Source organism: Solanum dulcamara, chromosome 4, assembly GCF_947179165.1.
Source record: "Solanum dulcamara chromosome 4, daSolDulc1.2, whole genome shotgun sequence".
Lineage (NCBI taxonomy): Eukaryota > Viridiplantae > Streptophyta > Magnoliopsida > Solanales > Solanaceae > Solanum > Solanum dulcamara.
In genome coordinates this window covers 80935701-80954914 of record NC_077240.1, presented here as the reverse complement: position 1 = coordinate 80954914, position 19214 = coordinate 80935701, and the positions used below count along the sequence as shown (strand labels likewise).

At 32.1% G+C, this 19214-nt stretch overlaps 2 protein-coding genes across 2 annotated transcripts; both read right to left on the bottom strand.

The window, feature by feature from the left end:
- Window positions 1–8095: 8095 nt before the first annotated feature.
- Window positions 8096–9929, bottom strand: LOC129885204 (loganic acid O-methyltransferase-like). Its single transcript, XM_055959402.1, has 3 exons — window positions 9851–9929; window positions 9028–9675; window positions 8096–8487 (listed from the first exon to the last, which is right to left on the bottom strand). The coding sequence occupies exons 1-3, from the start codon at window positions 9917–9919 to the stop codon at window positions 8149–8151; spliced, it is 1056 nt and encodes a 351-aa protein (XP_055815377.1). The 5' UTR covers window positions 9920–9929; the 3' UTR covers window positions 8096–8148.
- Window positions 9930–14616: 4687 nt separating this feature from the next.
- On the bottom strand, window positions 14617–16310 carry LOC129885203 (loganic acid O-methyltransferase-like). The gene is made up of 3 exons (XM_055959401.1): window positions 16216–16310; window positions 15233–15880; window positions 14617–14975 (listed from the first exon to the last, which is right to left on the bottom strand). Exons 1-3 carry the CDS (start codon window positions 16282–16284, stop codon window positions 14637–14639), a joined length of 1056 nt encoding a protein of 351 aa, XP_055815376.1. The 5' UTR covers window positions 16285–16310; the 3' UTR covers window positions 14617–14636.
- Window positions 16311–19214: the final 2904 nt, after the last annotated feature.

The following is a 19214-nucleotide window of genomic DNA, read 5'->3' as shown; positions in this document are numbered from 1 at the left end:
ATACCAATTCTGATACAGTAGAGGCCATGCTCCTATATTCAGCCTCAGCTGAACTCTTTGATACTGTTGTTTGCTTCTTGGCTTTCCATGAAACCAAGGATTTTCCAATTACAATCATGAACCCTGTTACAGATTTCCTGGTGAGTGGACAGGAGGCCCAATCAGCATCGCAAAAGGCAGTAATCTTGTGGTCTGGGTTGCTGGACAGTAGTATTCCTTGTCCAGGTTGCTTCTTCAAGTACCTTACCACTCTTAGTGCAGCTTCCATGTGGGATTTTTTTGGTTGACTCAGGAACTGGCTAAGTGTCTGAGTGCTGAAAGCAATATCTGGTCTTGTCATATTGAGATATAATAGTTTCCCTATGAGTTTCTGATAACTGACCTGATCTATTAGAGGATCATCATCTGCTTCTTGCCTTTTCTTCACATGTTGATCATACTCTCTTGATGTTAGTTTAACATTAACATCTATAGGTGTTCCTGCTGGTTTAGCTGCTCCCATTCCAACTTCTGCTATAAGCTCAAGGGCATATTTCCTTTGATGCATTAGTATCCCTTCTGTGGATCTTGTAAACTCAATTCCCAGAAAATATTTAAGCTCCCCTAGATCTTTCATCTTGAAGGCCTTGTGTAAAGCCTCCTTTGTGTCTTCTATTAACTTCAATGAGCTTCCAGTGATTAGCATGTCATCTACATACACAAGTATGAGTATAATTCTTGTTTCTGATTTGCTGATGAAGAGTGAGTGATCATATTGGCTCTGTTTAAATTTAAGGGAGATAAGGGCCTCAGTGAGCTTATGATTCCACTGTCTTGGGGCTTGCTTAAGTCCATATAAGGACTTTGTCAGTCTACATACCTTCTCCCCTTGACTGACAAACCCCTGAGGAAGTTGTATATAGATTTCAGCATCAAGGTCTCCATGAAGAAATGCATTGAACACATCCATTTGATGGATATGCCACTGGTTGGAGGCAGCAAGAGCTAGAATAGATCTGACTGTGACCATCTTCACAACTGGAGAAAATGTCTCTTTGTAGTCAATACCTTCTTGCTGACTGTATCCTTTGGCAACTAACCTGGCCTTGAATCTTTCTACTTCACCTGTGGACTTGTATTTGATTTTATAAACCCACCTACAGCCAATAGGTCTTTTACCTGCAGGTAAGGTAGTGATCTCCCAGGTATTATTGTTTTCTAATGCTTGAATCTCTGCTTGCATAGCATCAACCCATCTTGAATCCTTGATGGCATCTGCATAGCTGGTAGGTTCTGATATAATAGAAGTAGCAGCAATATAATGCTGATATGTGGGAGATAGATGAGAATAGTTCACATAGTTGGATAAAGGATAGTGAACATCACTGGTTATGTTTAGTGAAACAAAGTCCCTCAGCCAATTTGGAGGGTGCTTAGATCTTACAGATCTTCTAGGAGCACTAGGGTCCTCAGTAATGGGTACTTCTGCAAGTCTTGATTCCCCAGAGCCAGCACCATCTGCAGCTGTAGTTGATCCTCAGAATGCTCCACAGTAGTATGCTCACATCCTATATGAAGGCTTGGATTCTCATCAATATTGGTAGAAGATATGGGAGTTATAGTAGATAAACCTGGAATGGTCATATCTGCTTCTTGTAAACTGTCTACAAATAGCTGTTGTGAATCAGCATTAGCTTTATTGGCAAATGGGAAGATATCCTCCCTGAAAATAACATCTCTACTGATAAAGAATGATTTGTTAAGTAAGTTAAACAAAATATATCCCTTGTGCACTTCAGAGTAGCCCATGTGAGCTGCTAACCTTGACCTGGGCATAAGTTTGTCATGCTCAGCAAGGTTTTTAGCAAAGGACAGACATCCAAGAGTCTTTAAGTGAGATAGCCCTGGTTTGATGCCATGTAGTCTTTCATAGGGAGTTTGAAAACCAATGACACTGCTAGGGAGTCTGTTGATGAGATAGGCTGCAGCTAGAACACAGTGACCCCAAAATTTGATAGGTATTTTGGCTTGAAATCTCAGGGCTCTTGTCACTTCCAGCAGGTGTCTATGTTTCCTCTCAGCAACACCATTCTGCTGAGGGGTATAAGGGCAAGACCTTTGATGAATAATGCCCCATTCTTTGAACAGTTTGCAGCACACAAAATTAACAAATTCTGTACCATTATCAGATCTAACCATCTTCACAACCCTGTCAAATTGTGTTTTTGCATATTGCAAAAACATTTGAAGAGATACAGAAACATCTGACTTAAGTTTAAGTAGAAATAACCAGGTCATTCTTGAAAAATCATCCATAATTGTAAAAAGTATTTATTGCCATCAAACGTAGCTGTATTATAGGGTCCCCAGAGATCAACATGTATCAAGTCAAAGCATCTACTGCTTTTAATGCTGCTAGAAGGAAACACAGGTCTAGTTTGTTTTGCAAATGGGCAAACTAAACAGTTAGACACTTTACACATAGTGATTTTATTGTCAGCAAACATCTTTGAAAGTACTGTAGAAGAGGGATGTCCAAGCCTTTGATGCCATAGCTCCATGTCTGACTCCTTACCATTTGAAGGAAATGTATCAACAGCATTAGCAGATTCCTTGACATTATTGACACTACCTTGAGTTAAATGTCTCCACAGCAGGTATAGTCCTCCTTCTTCCTTACCAACTTCCTTCACCTTCCCAGTGTAAAGCTCCTGGAAAACACAAAAATCAGGGAAGAAGGAGACTGAGCAGCCTAACTCCCTTGTTATTTTGCTGACAGACATTAAGTTATACTTGAACTCAGGTATATGAAACACATTAGTGATCATACTTCTAGCTGATAGGTTACAAGAGCCAATATGAGTAACTTGTGTAGTACCACCATTTGGTAAGCATACATCCTTGGGTGTGTCAAGCTTGAGGACAGATTCTTTTTGTAGCATATCTAACTTAGATACCATGTGATTTGTTGCACCTGTATCCACAATCCACACATCACTATTTTCAGTTACAAACAAGGTTTTACCTGCATTATTTGCCTTATTACAGTCAGATGTAGCAGATGCAGTAGCTCCTGGTTGTTGATTCATCATCTTGAGTATCTGTTCATATTGTTCCTTTGTGAATGTGCACCCTTGAAGTAGTTGTTTGACATCTTTCTCAGCCTGACTCAGAGTTTTAGTAGAAGCTTCAGCTGATGTTGTGTCTAGACAGTGCTGTCCTGTAATATTCCTACCACACACTAATTCATTAGTTACATTTGTATTCAAACCATAAGAAAAATTTGCCTGGCCTGATTTTTGAGTATGATTGGAGGCATCAGTATATGTACTTTGTGCCTTCCTCTTGGACTTGAAATCTGGTGGATATCCAACAACCTTGTAGCAGAATTCTTTAGTATGGCCTCTACACTTACAAAAGTCACAAAGTAGAGTTGTATTCTTCCTGTACCTATTACTTACACCTGACTACTGCCACCTCTAGAGTACATAGCAGCTGAGTCTAGAACAGATGAATGCAACCCCAAATTATTGATGCCTGTAACTACAGATTTGTGGCTCTCATCTCCTGCTATCATGGCATATGCTTGGTTTATAGTTGGTAATGGATCTATCATGAGAATCTGACTCCTAGCCTGAATGTATGAATCATTTAATCCCATTAGAAATTGATACAGTTTTTGTCTATTCATGTGAGCTACAAATCCTTTGGACTTTTCACAGTTGCAACAAGGTGAGGGCACTAACACTTCAAATTCATCCCACAATGCCTTCAGCTTTGTATAATACACTGAGACAGAGTTAGTACCCTGCTGTAGAGTAACAATTTCTTTGTGTAAGCTGTAAGTCCTTGATCCATCTACTCTATCAAATCTCTCTTGTAGATCATCCCACACTTGCAATGCACTTGAGGCAAACGCAATTCCACTAAGTAAACTCTTTGAGACTGAGTTCATTAACCACGACAAAACAATTGCATTTACCCTCTCCCATTGACACCACAGTTCTTCACTGTACATGTCCTTTCTGCATGTTCCATCAACCAGCCCCAACTTGTTCCTCCCTAACAAGGCTAACTTGACTGAACGACTCCACAGAGTGTAGTTCTCAACACCAGTCAGTTGAAAAGAAATGATGCTAACTCCACTTACATCTGTAGGACTAAGAAATAACGGATGATTATAGTCAATACCTTGCCCTAGAGTGAGATTGCTACTTGAGGAGGCTGGTACACTAGCTTGTTGGTGATTTTGGTTGAAATTTTGAGGTGAACTTGTTGCTGCCGCCGTGTCACCTGCCATTTCTTCAACCAGTAACACAATCGCCAAATTTTAACACAGATCGGAGCTCCGATCTACTGCTCTGTCAAACACAAACAACGAAACAACCTATGAATCAGTGAATCTCATTGAGACTCTTTGACTCCACATCGAGGATCAGCGTCCTGCTCTGATACCATGAAGAAAAAACATGAGCTGTACAGAAAGAAAGAAAAATAGATGAAGATGAAGATGAAGATGAAGGAGAAGAGAGAAGGAGCAGAAATGTGAAAGAGTAAAGTGAGAAAGAGGAAGATATTTTTTTTATTTCATCAACTACTTCCAACAACTACAATTAGTGTATATATATACACACTTTATTAAACTTGTTAACTGAAATTAGTTACACTAACAGACTTAACAACTTGTTAGTTCCACTAACTAATTTCTGGTAGAATGACACTTCTACCCTTCAACTATTTAACTTCTCACAATAAGTTTAGGTATGAAACTCAAAAAAAAGCGATACTTCAAGTGTGTTTTTGACACTTATCTCTTAATTATATTTCCAAGGATGATTTCAATTAAACAATAATTGGAATTATATTGTATGGATAAAATTTGTAGAATAAATTATTGGAGATAATTTTAAGATTTTTTTGTTTTTGGCGTTTCCTTGCCAAATAAATCCTTATGACAAATCCCAGTTTTAAAACAGTGCAAAATCCACATATATGAGAGCACATTATGAGTGAAGAAAACACATTGAACCAAAATGACGACATCTTTTCCAATGAATGCTGGAGATGGTCCAGGTATTGATTTCTTATTTTCAACTTATATATATCAAGCACATTTTCTTGTATACAAAAAATATTTTGTGCTGTTAGTGCATAAACGTTAAATGAACGACACTTGCCTGATGGGTTTAATTAAGAAATAAAATTACCCTTTTGCTATTTGCTATAACTTTGACATGTCAATAAGCGTTTGATTCTAACACGCGCAAATATTCTCTTTATTTAAAGTCTTCCGCTGATTGAATGAATAAACAGATGTGTGATCAGGCTATGTGGTTCGCTTGGGAGCTAGAAATGGTTCTTGAGTGCCGGTCACGTCTAGGGTATCCTCTCGGGGCGTGACATAAACTCAACTCAAGAATAATATAAGTGGTATCCTCCGAATATAAGGAAGGATAAGCTGAGTGTGAACAGATCCTCAACGGTGCGCCTATTGATGATCTCTTAAACCTGTCTCTGCATCATGAAATGATGCAGGTCCAAATGGACGTCAGTACGTGGAATGTACGAATATGTAATATGGCAGAATGAAACATGTATCAAGATAGAATAATATGAGTTCAGATATCTCAAATCTGAAAGATAAGAGACTAAATCAGGATGTCATAAGTCTAAGGTACGAATACGGTTTTAGACAGAGACCAATCACATACAATCCAATCCAATCCAATCACATACAAGCCGATCCAATCCAATCATGTACAATCTGATCCAATTCAATCATATAATCCAATTCAATCCAATGATGTACAATTCGATCCAATTCAATCATATACAATCAACTCAACAATAAAGTCAAATGACTCAACTCAATAGATATGCAAATTAGAATTTAGCAATATTTTACAATTCAACTCAATCATCTACAATCTCAATCAAACCAATCATATCATGCACAGTCCACTCAATTCAGGAGTTTCTCTAATCGACAACCATCACCTATGAGCCAGTGATGCACAACAAATCGACGTTATTGCCACGTCTATTCCTACCTTGCTAGGCTAGGAACGAATCAACAATCATGGATCCATAACCAATCAAGTCCTATCATGTCAGTAGAGTAATTTGAAAAAAATTGACTTTAACGATTCAATCCTCTCCTACGTTTGGCGATGTAGTTATTGGGTTCAAGTTATTACTTACTCTTACCCAATTCAGTGCTCAATACTCCTCCAAGACTCAACATGCTCATATCTATCGGATAAAATATTCAAATCATCTTATCTGTTCTCATTAGACCCTTTCCAAAACTCAATCCATCCCAATCATCATTTCTTTCAATCAAACAATCCTTTTAAGATTCCTTCATGACTCATCAAGACTCCGAGTCAACAATCATTAATGTTTTTATTTAAGACATACTTTCAACTCAATCATGTAGTCCCATCACTCTTCCTCAAAATAATTATTTATGTCGAGGAAATATTGATGTTTCAAAGTAGTAAGATGCTTAAAGATATCAACTTGACTCATACTTAATGCATCCTTGCCCTACTCCACTACATCATCACTATAATACAAGAGATTATGATATCATATTGTTTTAAATTTGTTTGTGAAATCATTCTCAAGTTTTTCCCGTTTTACATAAAATATGGTGATAAAATGAGCCATCAAAGTATCAATATTTATCAACAAAAGTTAAATTTATAGTAAGTAGGAGAATACCTACGAATCTAAATGAAGAATATCTATGGCAGGACAATTGGAAAAAGTTGATGAAAATAAATATCATGACACCTTTGATTTTTACCATCAGTAATTGTTACTATGATTATAGATTAAAGTTACTGCGCTTTTGCATACTGACAATGATTATGTTGTGGAGATATGTAACGAATGTCCTTTTCCAACCTAATTTTCTTTTGTAGAGTTTGTTCATATGACTACTGATACCGTGATACTTTTCTTCAATACTCCCAAGTGTGGATAGGATTTTAGGATTTGGTTTTATAGTCCTCTTCTTTGTTTGACATTATACGAAGTTCCGTCTATTTTAATGGTCAAATTGAGTTATCGTGACGATACCTTTCAACATTTAAAATTCTCTCCATCACAGGACTGATCTTAATAGAATTTGAGGTTGCTGTTTTAGTTTGAAAGAAGACATGGACACAAATTCTACAGCATAAAATCGAAGCATCTATACAAAAATTACATTGTCAAAGAAATTAACCTAATCAGAAAGAATATAAATCATGTATGACTGGCCAATATTGGTATAAGTATGTGCAGGGGCGAACTTATAGGTTAAAATGGGACACATGAACCCATTCTCTCTTTGTAAAACGAAATATTTTATGTATATAATTTTTAATGGCGCACTTAATTAGATGTTGAGTTATTTATCCAGAGGACCAGAGATCATCAGTTCTGACTTAATATTTTTTTTCCTTTTTTACTTTTTAAGTGGTGGACCCATGTTCTAAAAATCTTGGATTTGCCTCGGTATGTGATATAATGGATAGAACAACTTCAAAGAAAGTAAGACAACAAGTAATTCACATATAGTTTGGTTTGTTTGTAGTAACTTTCTTAGCTCAAATCCACATTATGATTAGATCTATCTAAAAGAGGCGTAAAAATTTCACTCATACCTATTTTTTTTTAGCACAATGAAAATCAATAGCCTACAAGTGATAAGCTGATCTTTTTCTACTTGATAGGTTCAATGTAGACATTTTAATTTGCAATATGAATTTTGTAGATACCTTTTATTATCGATTTCATAGTCATAATTTAACCATATCAATCTTATATAACCACAAATTCTCTCAAGAATATTTGGCTATTTCAAAAAATATTATATTGTACCAATAAGTTCTAAAAATTATTAAAAATACTCATAAATTTTTATTATTATTTTATAATGAACATTTCCTGTTTAAAAAAAATTGTAATATAATTGATAACAATCAACAACAACAAAATAACAATATGGGCAAGAACAATACATTAATCACATTAAAAACAAATTGTAGAAAGGAATAGTCTGTTTATTTATTAATAGATAGAAATGTTATTTAATGATGTTGGTTAGCCACATTAATAATACAAGTTGATAGATAAATATTAGTTAAAATTAATAAATGACAAGTGTTTTATAGAAATTTATTTACGCTTCAAAGCAACAAACAGTTGACATGATTTTTCATAATTAGCTTTCATCCATGCTGAAATCTCTTCACTTTTGAGAATAGTCGTTTCACAAGCCTTTTTTCCAATTTCACTTCCAAAGTGATTAATTAAAAGTCCTTCTACAACAGCCCTTAGATTTATCATTAAAGTCTTTGCATCAGCCTCATCCACAAGCTTTGATTTTGGATATGTTAACTCTATTTTCTCTATGCTAAAACAATCATTTTTCTCCACCACTTTAGTCATGTCTTCAACAGAAGGAAAATACATTGGCAAATTGAATGAGTCAACTAAAGACTCATCTAACTTTCCCTGTGAAAGAAAGAAACCTCAATTACATTTCCTATATCACAAATATAATATCGAATCTGAGCAGCATACTGCGGAAGGGCAGTGACAGAGCCAAAAATTTTAGTAAGGGATTTAAAATCTGAAAAAGTAGATTGATGAACCAATTAAAGGGAGTTTGACATCTACTATATACATAAAATATTATTTTAACCATGTGTATATAGTATAATTTTTTGCCGGAGGAGGTTCGGATGAATCCTGACTATAAGGGACTCCGCCCCTGCACACTAGTTATGGTGTAAGATGACAAGATAATAACTAGACACGAGATATATTATTTATACATTTTAAATGAATTTCTTAAATCACAAATATAATATTGAATCTGAGCCAATCATATGTTGAACCCATAACTTCAATATAAAGGCAAGTCCACCCTTGCCTTTAGGTTAGCCGACGGAGTAACTTTTATTTTTTTGGTATAGTGACGATATATATAACCTAAACTCACATAAATAGAGCGAGTGTTAACAATTTGTTTTGAATAAAACATTTACTTACCTCATTAACCAAATCCATAAGACTAGAGCCAAAGAATTTCATGAGACGTATATAACTTGAAAATGGTGTAATAAGCACCATCATTCCTCCAGGAACAATCTCCTTAGCTCTTGTATTAAAGAACATTTCCATGTCCTTTTCAAATTGAGCAACATAAGCATTCACTACTTCAATATTTGATGCACCGATATAATGAATCAATCCCTTATTCCATGCTGGAGATTTTTCATCTAACAATTCTTTTGGAATCTTAGATAACCAATGTATAGAACAAGAAGAATATGCAAAATGTATTGATTGCGATGGAAATAATCTACCATGGAATGATCCTGGAACTCCGAATGCATAGTAGGATCGATCGATAGGTATTGATCTAAAGAGGGTATTGAAATCATTGGTGATATGATCATTGAAGAATATTTCGAATTCAAGAATATTGTTTTTAGTAGAATTTGTCATGACTTGGGACAAGTACTTGTCCTTTAGAGCTTCTACAACATGTTGCATTGCAATTAAAGTGTTTGGTCCAACTGAACATCCCAACTCTGCAATACATAATGTGTTTGAAGAAGATAACACAATTTTGATGTCAAGCTTTTCAATAATTGCATCTCTCACCATCTTCTTTGAACCCTCTAACACTTCTCTCTGCGTACAATTATAACAATAATGTCACGTTGTTGGAATACATTTTGTTATTAATTATAGCGAATGAATTAAAGTTCAACTATGTAATCTAATATAATAATTTGAAACGAAGGGAGTATATAACTAATTCAAATTCAAAATGATATATAGTATAGTGCAAAAAATTAATATGTACCGCCAATTGGGAGTTTTTGAAGAAGCTATAAGGACCATGACCAGCATTCATAGGAAAAGATGTTGTCATTTTGGCTAATGCTAATATGGATTTTTTTTTAAAAACCTTTTTCTTCTTCAATGTTTCCTCCACGCATTCATGCATGTTCTTATATATAGGAAAAAATAATCTTATTATAACTGATGCAATGTATAGTTAGCGGTTAGTATTTGCAGTAATAAGTTATAGTAAATTATTTATAAATTTATTTCTTATCTACTATAAATCATAATAATTAACAATTTAAAATTTTAAAAATCATATAAAAATTTAGTTGAATCTCAAAATTCTATTAGTGCCACATAAATTGGGACAACGGAAATAACATATATTATTTCAAATAATACATAAATGATAGTATAAATCACAATAATTAACAAATTTAAATATCTAAAAGATCATATTAAAAAATATGGTGGACTCTCCACAATAGGTAGAGGAGAGAATTGACTCGCAAAATTCTATTTGTGTCATATAAATTGAGATAAAAAACATAACATAAATTAAACCCATACTAGTACGGGTTCCTGTATCTAGTAATACATAGATAAAGTAATAATATTAGACTAAAAATTAATATTTCTAGTACATTATTACCTAATATCTTGATCATATTTATGTGGTTTACATTGTTATTGAGGGTGTTTTGATTTGATTAGATATTCTATGTTTATTGGAAGTGATTTGGATAGAAATGAGCTGAAGAGGATGAATTGGCATTAGAAAAATTGAAACGATCGAACAAATAACCATGCATTATAAATAATATATATGATAACTAGTATGTGAATCAAACAAGTTCATAAGAATCTATAAATATCTGATCCACTAGGTAAATGGAAATGCTCCACATAAAATGCATGTCACATTTAATTATCAGGCCTGCTCACATCGCGTATAATAATCTATGCATTATTATTCATCGAGTGATAATCCAATCATTATTATTCACTATACAAATAATCATGCATTATAAATAGTATATATGATAACTAGTATGTGAATCAAATAAGTCCATAAGAATCTATAAATATCTGATCCACAAGGTAAATGGGAATGCTCCACACAAAATGCATGTCACATTTAATTATCAAACCTGCTCACATCTTGTAGAACAATTTATGCATTATTATTCATTGAGTGATAATTCATTTATTATTATTTATCGTATAAATAATCATGCATTATAAATAGTAGATATGATAACTAATATGTAAATCAAATAAGTCCATAAAAATCTATAAATATCTTATCTTGGATAAAATGTATGTCACATTTAATTACCTACAACAACAACAACAATCATAGGTTGGACATTTCAAAATTCAAATTCATGAAAGAAGTACTACAAGTCATATTATAGTTAGAATTGGGATGAGTGCAAATAAGTTGTAACATACGAAGAAAACAAATATCTCCAATAATTCAATTACCATTGCAAAGTTACTATCCACACAAATTCCATACACTGATAAACTACAGCTGGCTATCAGGGCTACTTGGCCCACTTTTCATTTTTATGGAGTGTTTTATTTTGATCGCTTTATTTAAATATTTTTTTTATGAATATACATTATTAGATAATTTTTAGTTGAAAATGTTCGGTTTTCCTACTTATGAATTCAGATATATATGATTGAAATTATAGCTAATTTTAACATGTGTTTTCTAGTTATGTATATAATTGAGCGTGTATATATATGAAAAAAATTAAAAGGGTATTAAATAAGTTTGTTAGATTTATTATTATATTGACAGATTGATGATTGTAGTCTGTAGTTTATGATATATGTAGCTAATATTTTAAATTTGTATTTATTTGGAGTAGATTTGAGTTTTGAAATTTAATAAATAAATTCTTACTTTTTTTGACAATTTTTGAGATTCACTATGTGTCACCCACATGGTCTCTGATTGTTTTATGGCAACCGAAGTCCGCAACTAACTTCTTCTTGTATGTTTACTTCTCTAAGTTCGTAAGGGGAAGTAAATCGAGCCCTACATTTAGGGTTGTTCACAGTTTTGGTTAAAACCAAAATCAAACTGAAAATTTAATCAAACCGAATAAAAAAACCTACATTTGATTTGGTTTGATTTTAAATTTGAAAAATCGATAATATTTGATTTGGTTATGGTTATAGTAAAAAATAACCGAATAAATAACCAAACCAAACCGATAATTATATACATAAAATTTATAATTATTTATATGTATAATATTAGCTTTTCATAAATAATTTAAGATATTTTATACTTTTTAATTATTAATTTTCATAATTTAATTAAAGATAAAATTAATTATATTATGGATTCTCTAGTTAGTTTAGTTTAAATATGTAATTTTTTTATTTTAATGGACAAAGTTGTTTGTATTTTGGAACCTCTGTTTGACTTGTTCTTTTAAATCTAAACTGCGTTGCAAGTTTGGTCCACTTGATTTGTCATCAGCATGTCTTTCCCTCAATATGCAGCAAAGTCCCCCCTCGTGGGCCGTGAGAAAAAAAGAGTTTCATAAGAAATTTGAAGAATGTGGAGAGAGAATATTTGAATTGTCCCGGCTAGTCATAAACCAAAAAACCGAACCAAACCGACAATAACCAAACCGGTGGTTATTATTTTACTTGGTTTGATTATGATTTTAGACATTTAAAAACCGATTAAATTGATTTGGTTATTATTTTAATCAATAACCGACTCAAACCGAACCATGAACACCCCTACCTACACTATCAGTTGTCTTATCCATACTCATCTAATTATCTTGCTAAACTTGGGATCTGATACCAGTTATTGGCTAATAGCCCCAAAAATACTTCTTACGTGTGATATTGTTTGTTTTAAGTCAAACTCGCAGACCTCACACCATTAAAAATATCCTATACCTTATATATAAGCATCTTCTCAAACTTTTTAACTACCAATATAAATTTTATTCGCACGCCCAATACATTTGGTTGTCAAAAAAAATAACTTGATAGTATAATTTTTTTTATATGTATGTATTACGTTTTTCCAAATTAAGTAAAACTTCATATACTCCTTACTTTATTGGGGTGGTGGCGCAGTTGGCTAGCGCGTAGGTCTCATAGCTTTACGAGTTGTTGTTCATATACTCCTTATAATATTAGTTAAATTATTAGTTTTTTATCTTGATAAAGTTAGGTGTCTAAACTTTAAATAATAGTTATGATACTTACACGTAATTATATTTTAGTACTATTTTAAATATTTTTAAGGTATAGTTCTTAAAAACGAGTAATTTCAGGTTAAGTGATATAAAACAACGCAATTTTAAATAATAATGGAACAAATTTGATTATTTTTACCATAAAAAAAAATATTTAGTTTGTACATCTTATACTTGTGGTAATGGGTTTGAGCCCCAAAATGAGCATCTATTGTTGTTGTTTTTTCCCCTTTAATTACCTTTCTAAGTTGTTGGATCATATTAAGGTATAATATTTAAAATATAAACGACTTTGCTTAAAAAAAAACAAATGAAAAAAATTAATCAAATTCTCTTTTATTAACATTCCACCCAAATTCATTTTATGATTGAGTAGATGAGGTTTTTTTTTTATTTTATAAAATTTGGATTGGATAAGAAAAAATGAGCGAGCTAATTTTTTAAGCCACGTGATAGTTTTAGAATTAAAAAAATAAATTAGTTTTTAGATTTCTTTTAATTCAATAAATATAGGTCTGTTAACAAAAAAAGATAAATATGCATCATATGTTAAGTTATTGGGGTATATATACTACTTTTTAAACGAGGATATATCTGCTCTAAATTACAAAATTGAAGAGTATATTTACCCATTTTCCCTATTCAAAATATAAACGACTTTATTAAAATTTAGATAGCGTATTAGAATTACAAGAGATATTAAAAATAAAAAGGTGTTAATTGGTGCATCCTTAATGGATTAATTACAAAGATATGGATCGAGTTGGATTTAAAAATCATCACAAATATGTTGGAATATGAGTCTTGAACTTGAAACTTAAAACTATTATAGATGTTACTCTGTAGATACTTGCAGGGGTGAAGCTAGTAAAGGTTCAGGAGTTCGTCCGAACCTTTTTCAGTAGAAAATTACATTGTTTATATATAATTAAAATTAATTATTTTTATGTATGTATAGTAATGGTTGAACCTCCTTAGAATTTTTCGTGTGTTTGTTTCTTCATATTTTAAAACCTCTTAATAAAGTTCCAACTCCGCCATGCTAAATACTTAATCATCCCAAATGGAGGCCATCAATTGGTGACTAGTCCTCTTATTGTTTCAAAATCATTAGAATACATCCTTGGGATATATTTCTAATTTTTCAAGGAGGAACCAAAATATAAAACATATTGTGACCGTGGAATATATTTTTAATTTTCCAGAGTAAATTTTAGTCGGAAAATAAGAAAGTTAAAGGTGAATTGATGAGGAAATTAAAAGATAAACATTAGTTATTACTACGGAGAAAAAGAGCAAGAAAAGGAGGCCAATTTAGAAAACATTGACAAAGAGACTTTCTAATATTCTTTGTAGATAATATAAAGTTAAAGTGAAACACATGAGGAAAAATCCATAATATTATTGTCTTTTATCAAACATATGCGGATCGAATCATAATCTTATATATAAAAAGAACAAAAGATCTTCAAAAATATTAGAAAAAAACATAAAACTTGGACTACGAGATGTGTCACATCATCTCTCCATAAACCTGAATTATATAATATACATAGAAATTTATTTACGCTTCAAAGCGACAAATAATATGCTTGGTTTCTCGTAATTATCTTTCATCCATGTTGAAATCTCTTCGCTTTTATGAATAGTTCTTGCACAAACTTCTTCTGCTATTTCACTTCCAAAATGATTTATTAAAAGCCCTTCTAAAGAGCTTCTTAGGTTTATCATTAAAGTCTTTGCATTAGCCTCATCCACAAGCTCTGATTTTATATATGTCAACTCCATTCTCTCAATGCTAAAAAATCCATTTTTCTCCACTACTTTAGTCATGTCTTGAGGAGAGGGAAAATACATTGGCAAATTGAATGAATAAACTTGAGATTCATCTAGCTTTCCCTATGACAAAAAGGAAAAGAAACATCAATTACAAATGTATACTCAAGTGTGTCACAAACATATTTAATATTATAGCGACACAAATGTTTTGTCATACTTAATATTATACAAGTTCCAAAAGTCTTAAATCATTTAATTTTAAGGTTAAGATAAATTAAAACTGATAAAAGTATATACGACATACTAAATACACATGAAACTTGTTAAAAACAAATCAAAAGGCAAAACATTGACATATAAAATGAAATAGAGATTACCTCATTCACCAAATCCATAAGACTAGAACCAAAAAATCCCATGAGACGTATATAACCTGAAAATGGTGTAACAAGCACCATCATTCCACCAGGAACAATTTCCTCAGCTCTTGCATTAAAGAACATTTCCATGTCCTTTTCAAATTGAGCAACATAAGCATTCACTACTTCAATATTTGATGCACCGATATAATGAATCAATCCTTTATTCCATGCTGGAGATTTTTCATCTAACAGCTCTTTTGGAATCTTAGATAACCAATGTATAGAACAAGAAGAATGAGCAAAATGTATTGATCGCGATGGAAATAATCTACCATGAAAAGATCCTGGAACTCCAATTGCATAGTAGGATCGATCGATAGGTAGTGATAGAAAGAAGGTATTGAAATCATTGGTGACATGATCATTGAAGAATATTTCGAATTCGGGAATATTGTTGGTGGAATTTATGACTTGGTCTTGGTATAAGTACTTGTCCTTTAGAGCTTCTACAACATGTTGCATTGCACTAAAAGAGTTTGGTCCAACAGAACATCCCAACTCTGTAATACGTAACGTGTTTGAAGAAGATAACATGATTTTGATGTTAAACTTTTGAATAATTGTATCTCTCATCATCTCCATAGTACCATCTAATATTTCTTTCTGCATGCAATTATAACAGTAAAGTCACGTCGATGAAAAAGTTCTTACTTTAGTATGACGACAAAAATATTTATTGATGATTGATCTATGATGTATTACGATCAACTGCTTATCATCATTCTGAAAGCTATAAAAGTGCTTATCACCATTCTAATAGCACGGATATAACTTTATTTTTTCACTAAAACCATCAAGCATGCGCCACATGCGTTAACCAACATGGTGCTTGATGAATTGTTAATTCATAGTTTAATGTTTATGCACTAACGTGACAAAAAAAAATTGTTCAAGAAAATGTGTTTGATATATATAAGTTGAAAATAAGAAATCAATACCTGCAAATTGGAGTTTTTGGAGTAGCTGTAAGGACCATTACCAGCATTCATGGGGAAAGATGTTGTCATTTTGGCTCAATGTGTTTTCTTCACTCATATTGTGCCCTTATATATATATGGATTTTGGACTGTTTTAAACAAGGATTTGTTGATGTCAATGTTGATGTTAGAAAAATCAAATCGAATCAAAGCGCAAATCAAATCGATTAAAAAATTGATATTTGATATGATTTGTTTCATTTTAAAAATCAATAACATTTGATTTAATTTTAATTTTATATTTTTTAATAATTAATTTGATTTTAGTTTACTTGGTCACATGCACTACAATACATTTAATATATCTTGATAATATTCTCTAAAGGGCGCTACCAAAAGAAAGAATCAACCTACATTATAGTTCATGTGTCTAATAACTAATATTTGTAACAGTTGTTTATTTGGGAGGTTGGAATTTTTTTATTCCGTACATATTTGTTTTTGAGTTATTTGAAATAAATAAAAGGGGTAAAGTCTTTGAAACACTAGTTGGTATCTTTATCATATTAGTCAAAACTTATTTGTTTTTATTCATTCCTATTGCAACAAGATGAACTTTATCGAGGGTGAGAGTGGACCAACTATTACATTTTGGACGAAAATTTCTTTTACCGATTTCTCTAGGTAATCTATTATTGACATTTTCTATTCCAATTTATATCCTTTTGTTTTTAGTTTGTTCAAAAGAGAATGCTATCTTTCAATAATTAAAAATAATTAAATTTTAAAATTCTCCTTTTCCCTTAAGGTTTGTTTTAAATTATAAATTTTAAAAGTATTTTTTTTTCTTAAATTTTATATCAAATCAGACGTGCCACATAAATTGAAATGAAAGAGTATGTGAACCAAGCGAATTGATAAGAACCAAAAATACAATAAAATCCGATCCACTTATATGTAAATAGTCCACAATCGATTAATTTCTAATAAATTATTTTCAACGATTATATAGGCACTTCATTTAATCGTCTCTCTTGACATTGTTAATCTAAGGTAAAAAATTATTAATTTCAACAAAATTTCTTTTGGTGAAAGTAATTGTTATAAAAACTGTTAGAATGTACGCATCCACCAAAATAATCGGGATCGGGTCCCTTATCAGAAATCAGTACAGAAATATAAAGAACAGAAAGGTAAAATCAGATTCAAGTTTATACTTGGAAACTCCTTGTTCAAGGAAGAAAAATCACAACCTGTCCCACAGGATTTCAGCTCAAAACTTCACTAAACAACTGACCCAAAGATTCAGATTACAAGCTCTTGCAATCTAGGAATTGCACTCACAATCCCTTTCCTCTCCTTGTAATAACTCTGTTACAGACTAGAGCAATAACTTTACTGCTTCCTAAATCACTAGACTCCTAGCTGATTTATACTTCAAGTAGTCTCAATAACTAACTCTAGTTATGACCAAAACAATGAACAAATCTAATTTCCTTTATAGATTAGGAATAGACCTTACAAGTTTAAGACCCAGAAATTACAACTCTAAAGCAAGAACAAAGTGACTGATAACTTTATCTGGCCCTTGGTCTTCTTCAAGAGCAAGCTTCAGATTATTAAGAGCATGAGGTACAATGGATTTTTTCTTTCAATTTTTCCAAAAAGCCAAATGAGAATGGTTGTAAAGAATGTATATATATATATATATATATATATATATATATATATATATATATCAATGATATACATTGCGTTGGACGATTTGTATTGGGTTGACGATTGTTCCTCTTCACAAGGACTCGACTGCGTATACATAGACTAGCAGACTTAGCAGGATCTGTTTTGTACTATTTGTCTGTTGTCGTTATCAACAATGTGTCCTCAAAGGGACCAGGTCCTTTACCAGTCCCTGAGTTTATTAAATCATCAAAATCAACTAACACTGAGCATTATCAATTCCCCTTTTTTGATGATGACAAACTCCTAACTCCTTTACAACATTCTCCCTTTATCACCTAAGACCAGAGCTAGAAGCAAATCTCCCCTATAGCCTCTCCCTATAGCCAATATTCCCTCTTTCACCAATATCCAGGTAAGTAGGGCAGAAATAAGAAACGAATTCCCTCTGTCACCCATGACCAGAAGAATTGTGCGAAATGAGTGAATTTATCCAGTTGAGGCATTGAAGATTGATTGAGACAAAACGGGGTGTTGGATCGAATGAACATTCAACCGCGTCCTTTGAACGCGAAACCAGCTAGTCGTCTACTTTCACTACTCCTGATTTCGAACATCAGATCTCGAGTACAAGCCAAGGAGAAAGACTGTCATCTCAGGCATACCATCGACAAAATCCATTCCCCCTATTCTATAAGTAAGGTAAGTGTGCATCAAGAAAAAGAAATCAAGTATATGTTGGAAATCTTAGTAATTCAACTTGTTGGTCATTTGAATTTTTATCTTATTAGTTTGATAAAGATTCAGTTTCCTATCTTGTAATTTTCCATCGCCAACCTCCAATTTTATTTACTTATTTTTTTTAAAAAAGAATTATACAAAATAATAAAATAATACGAGATGGGCGGATGAATAAAATAATGCGGAATGGGTGGATGAATAAAATAATACGAAATGGACGGATGAATAAAATAATGCGGAATGGGTGAATGAATAAAATAATGCGGAATGGACGGATGAATAAAATAATGCAGAATGGGCGGATGAATAAAATAATACGGAATGGGCGGATGAATAAAATAATGTGAAATAAGTATTATTATATTATTATTTTTTGAATAGGTTATGGCGGATGAATATATATATATATATATATATATATATATATATAGGGATGGGCGGATTATATATTATTATTATTTATTTTATTTATTTATTATTATTATTTTTTAATAAGAAGGGATGGGAGGAAATATCAATATATTATTTTTTTATTATTTTTTTCAATAAGAAGGGATGGGCGGAAATATAAATATATTATTTTTATTATTATTATTATT

What these genes read in the sequence shown, in the direction of transcription:
- LOC129885204 (XM_055959402.1), bottom strand. Translation starts at nt 9,919, where the DNA reads ATGACAACATCTTTTCCTATGAATGCTGGTCATGGTCCTTATAGCTTC. An exon ending in TCAAAAACTCCCAATTGGCG is followed by an intron (nt 9,676 to 9,850) that starts GTACATATTAAT and finishes AATTGTACGCAG; the next exon opens with AGAGAAGTGTTAGAGGGTTC. An exon ending in TTATGGATTTGGTTAATGAG is followed by an intron (nt 8,488 to 9,027) that starts GTAAGTAAATGT and finishes TTTCTTTCACAG; the next exon opens with GGAAAGTTAGATGAGTCTTT.
- LOC129885203 (XM_055959401.1), bottom strand. Translation starts at nt 16,284, where the DNA reads ATGACAACATCTTTCCCCATGAATGCTGGTAATGGTCCTTACAGCTAC. An exon ending in CCAAAAACTCCAATTTGCAG is followed by an intron (nt 15,881 to 16,215) that starts GTATTGATTTCT and finishes AATTGCATGCAG; the next exon opens with AAAGAAATATTAGATGGTAC. An exon ending in TTATGGATTTGGTGAATGAG is followed by an intron (nt 14,976 to 15,232) that starts GTAATCTCTATT and finishes TTTTTGTCATAG; the next exon opens with GGAAAGCTAGATGAATCTCA.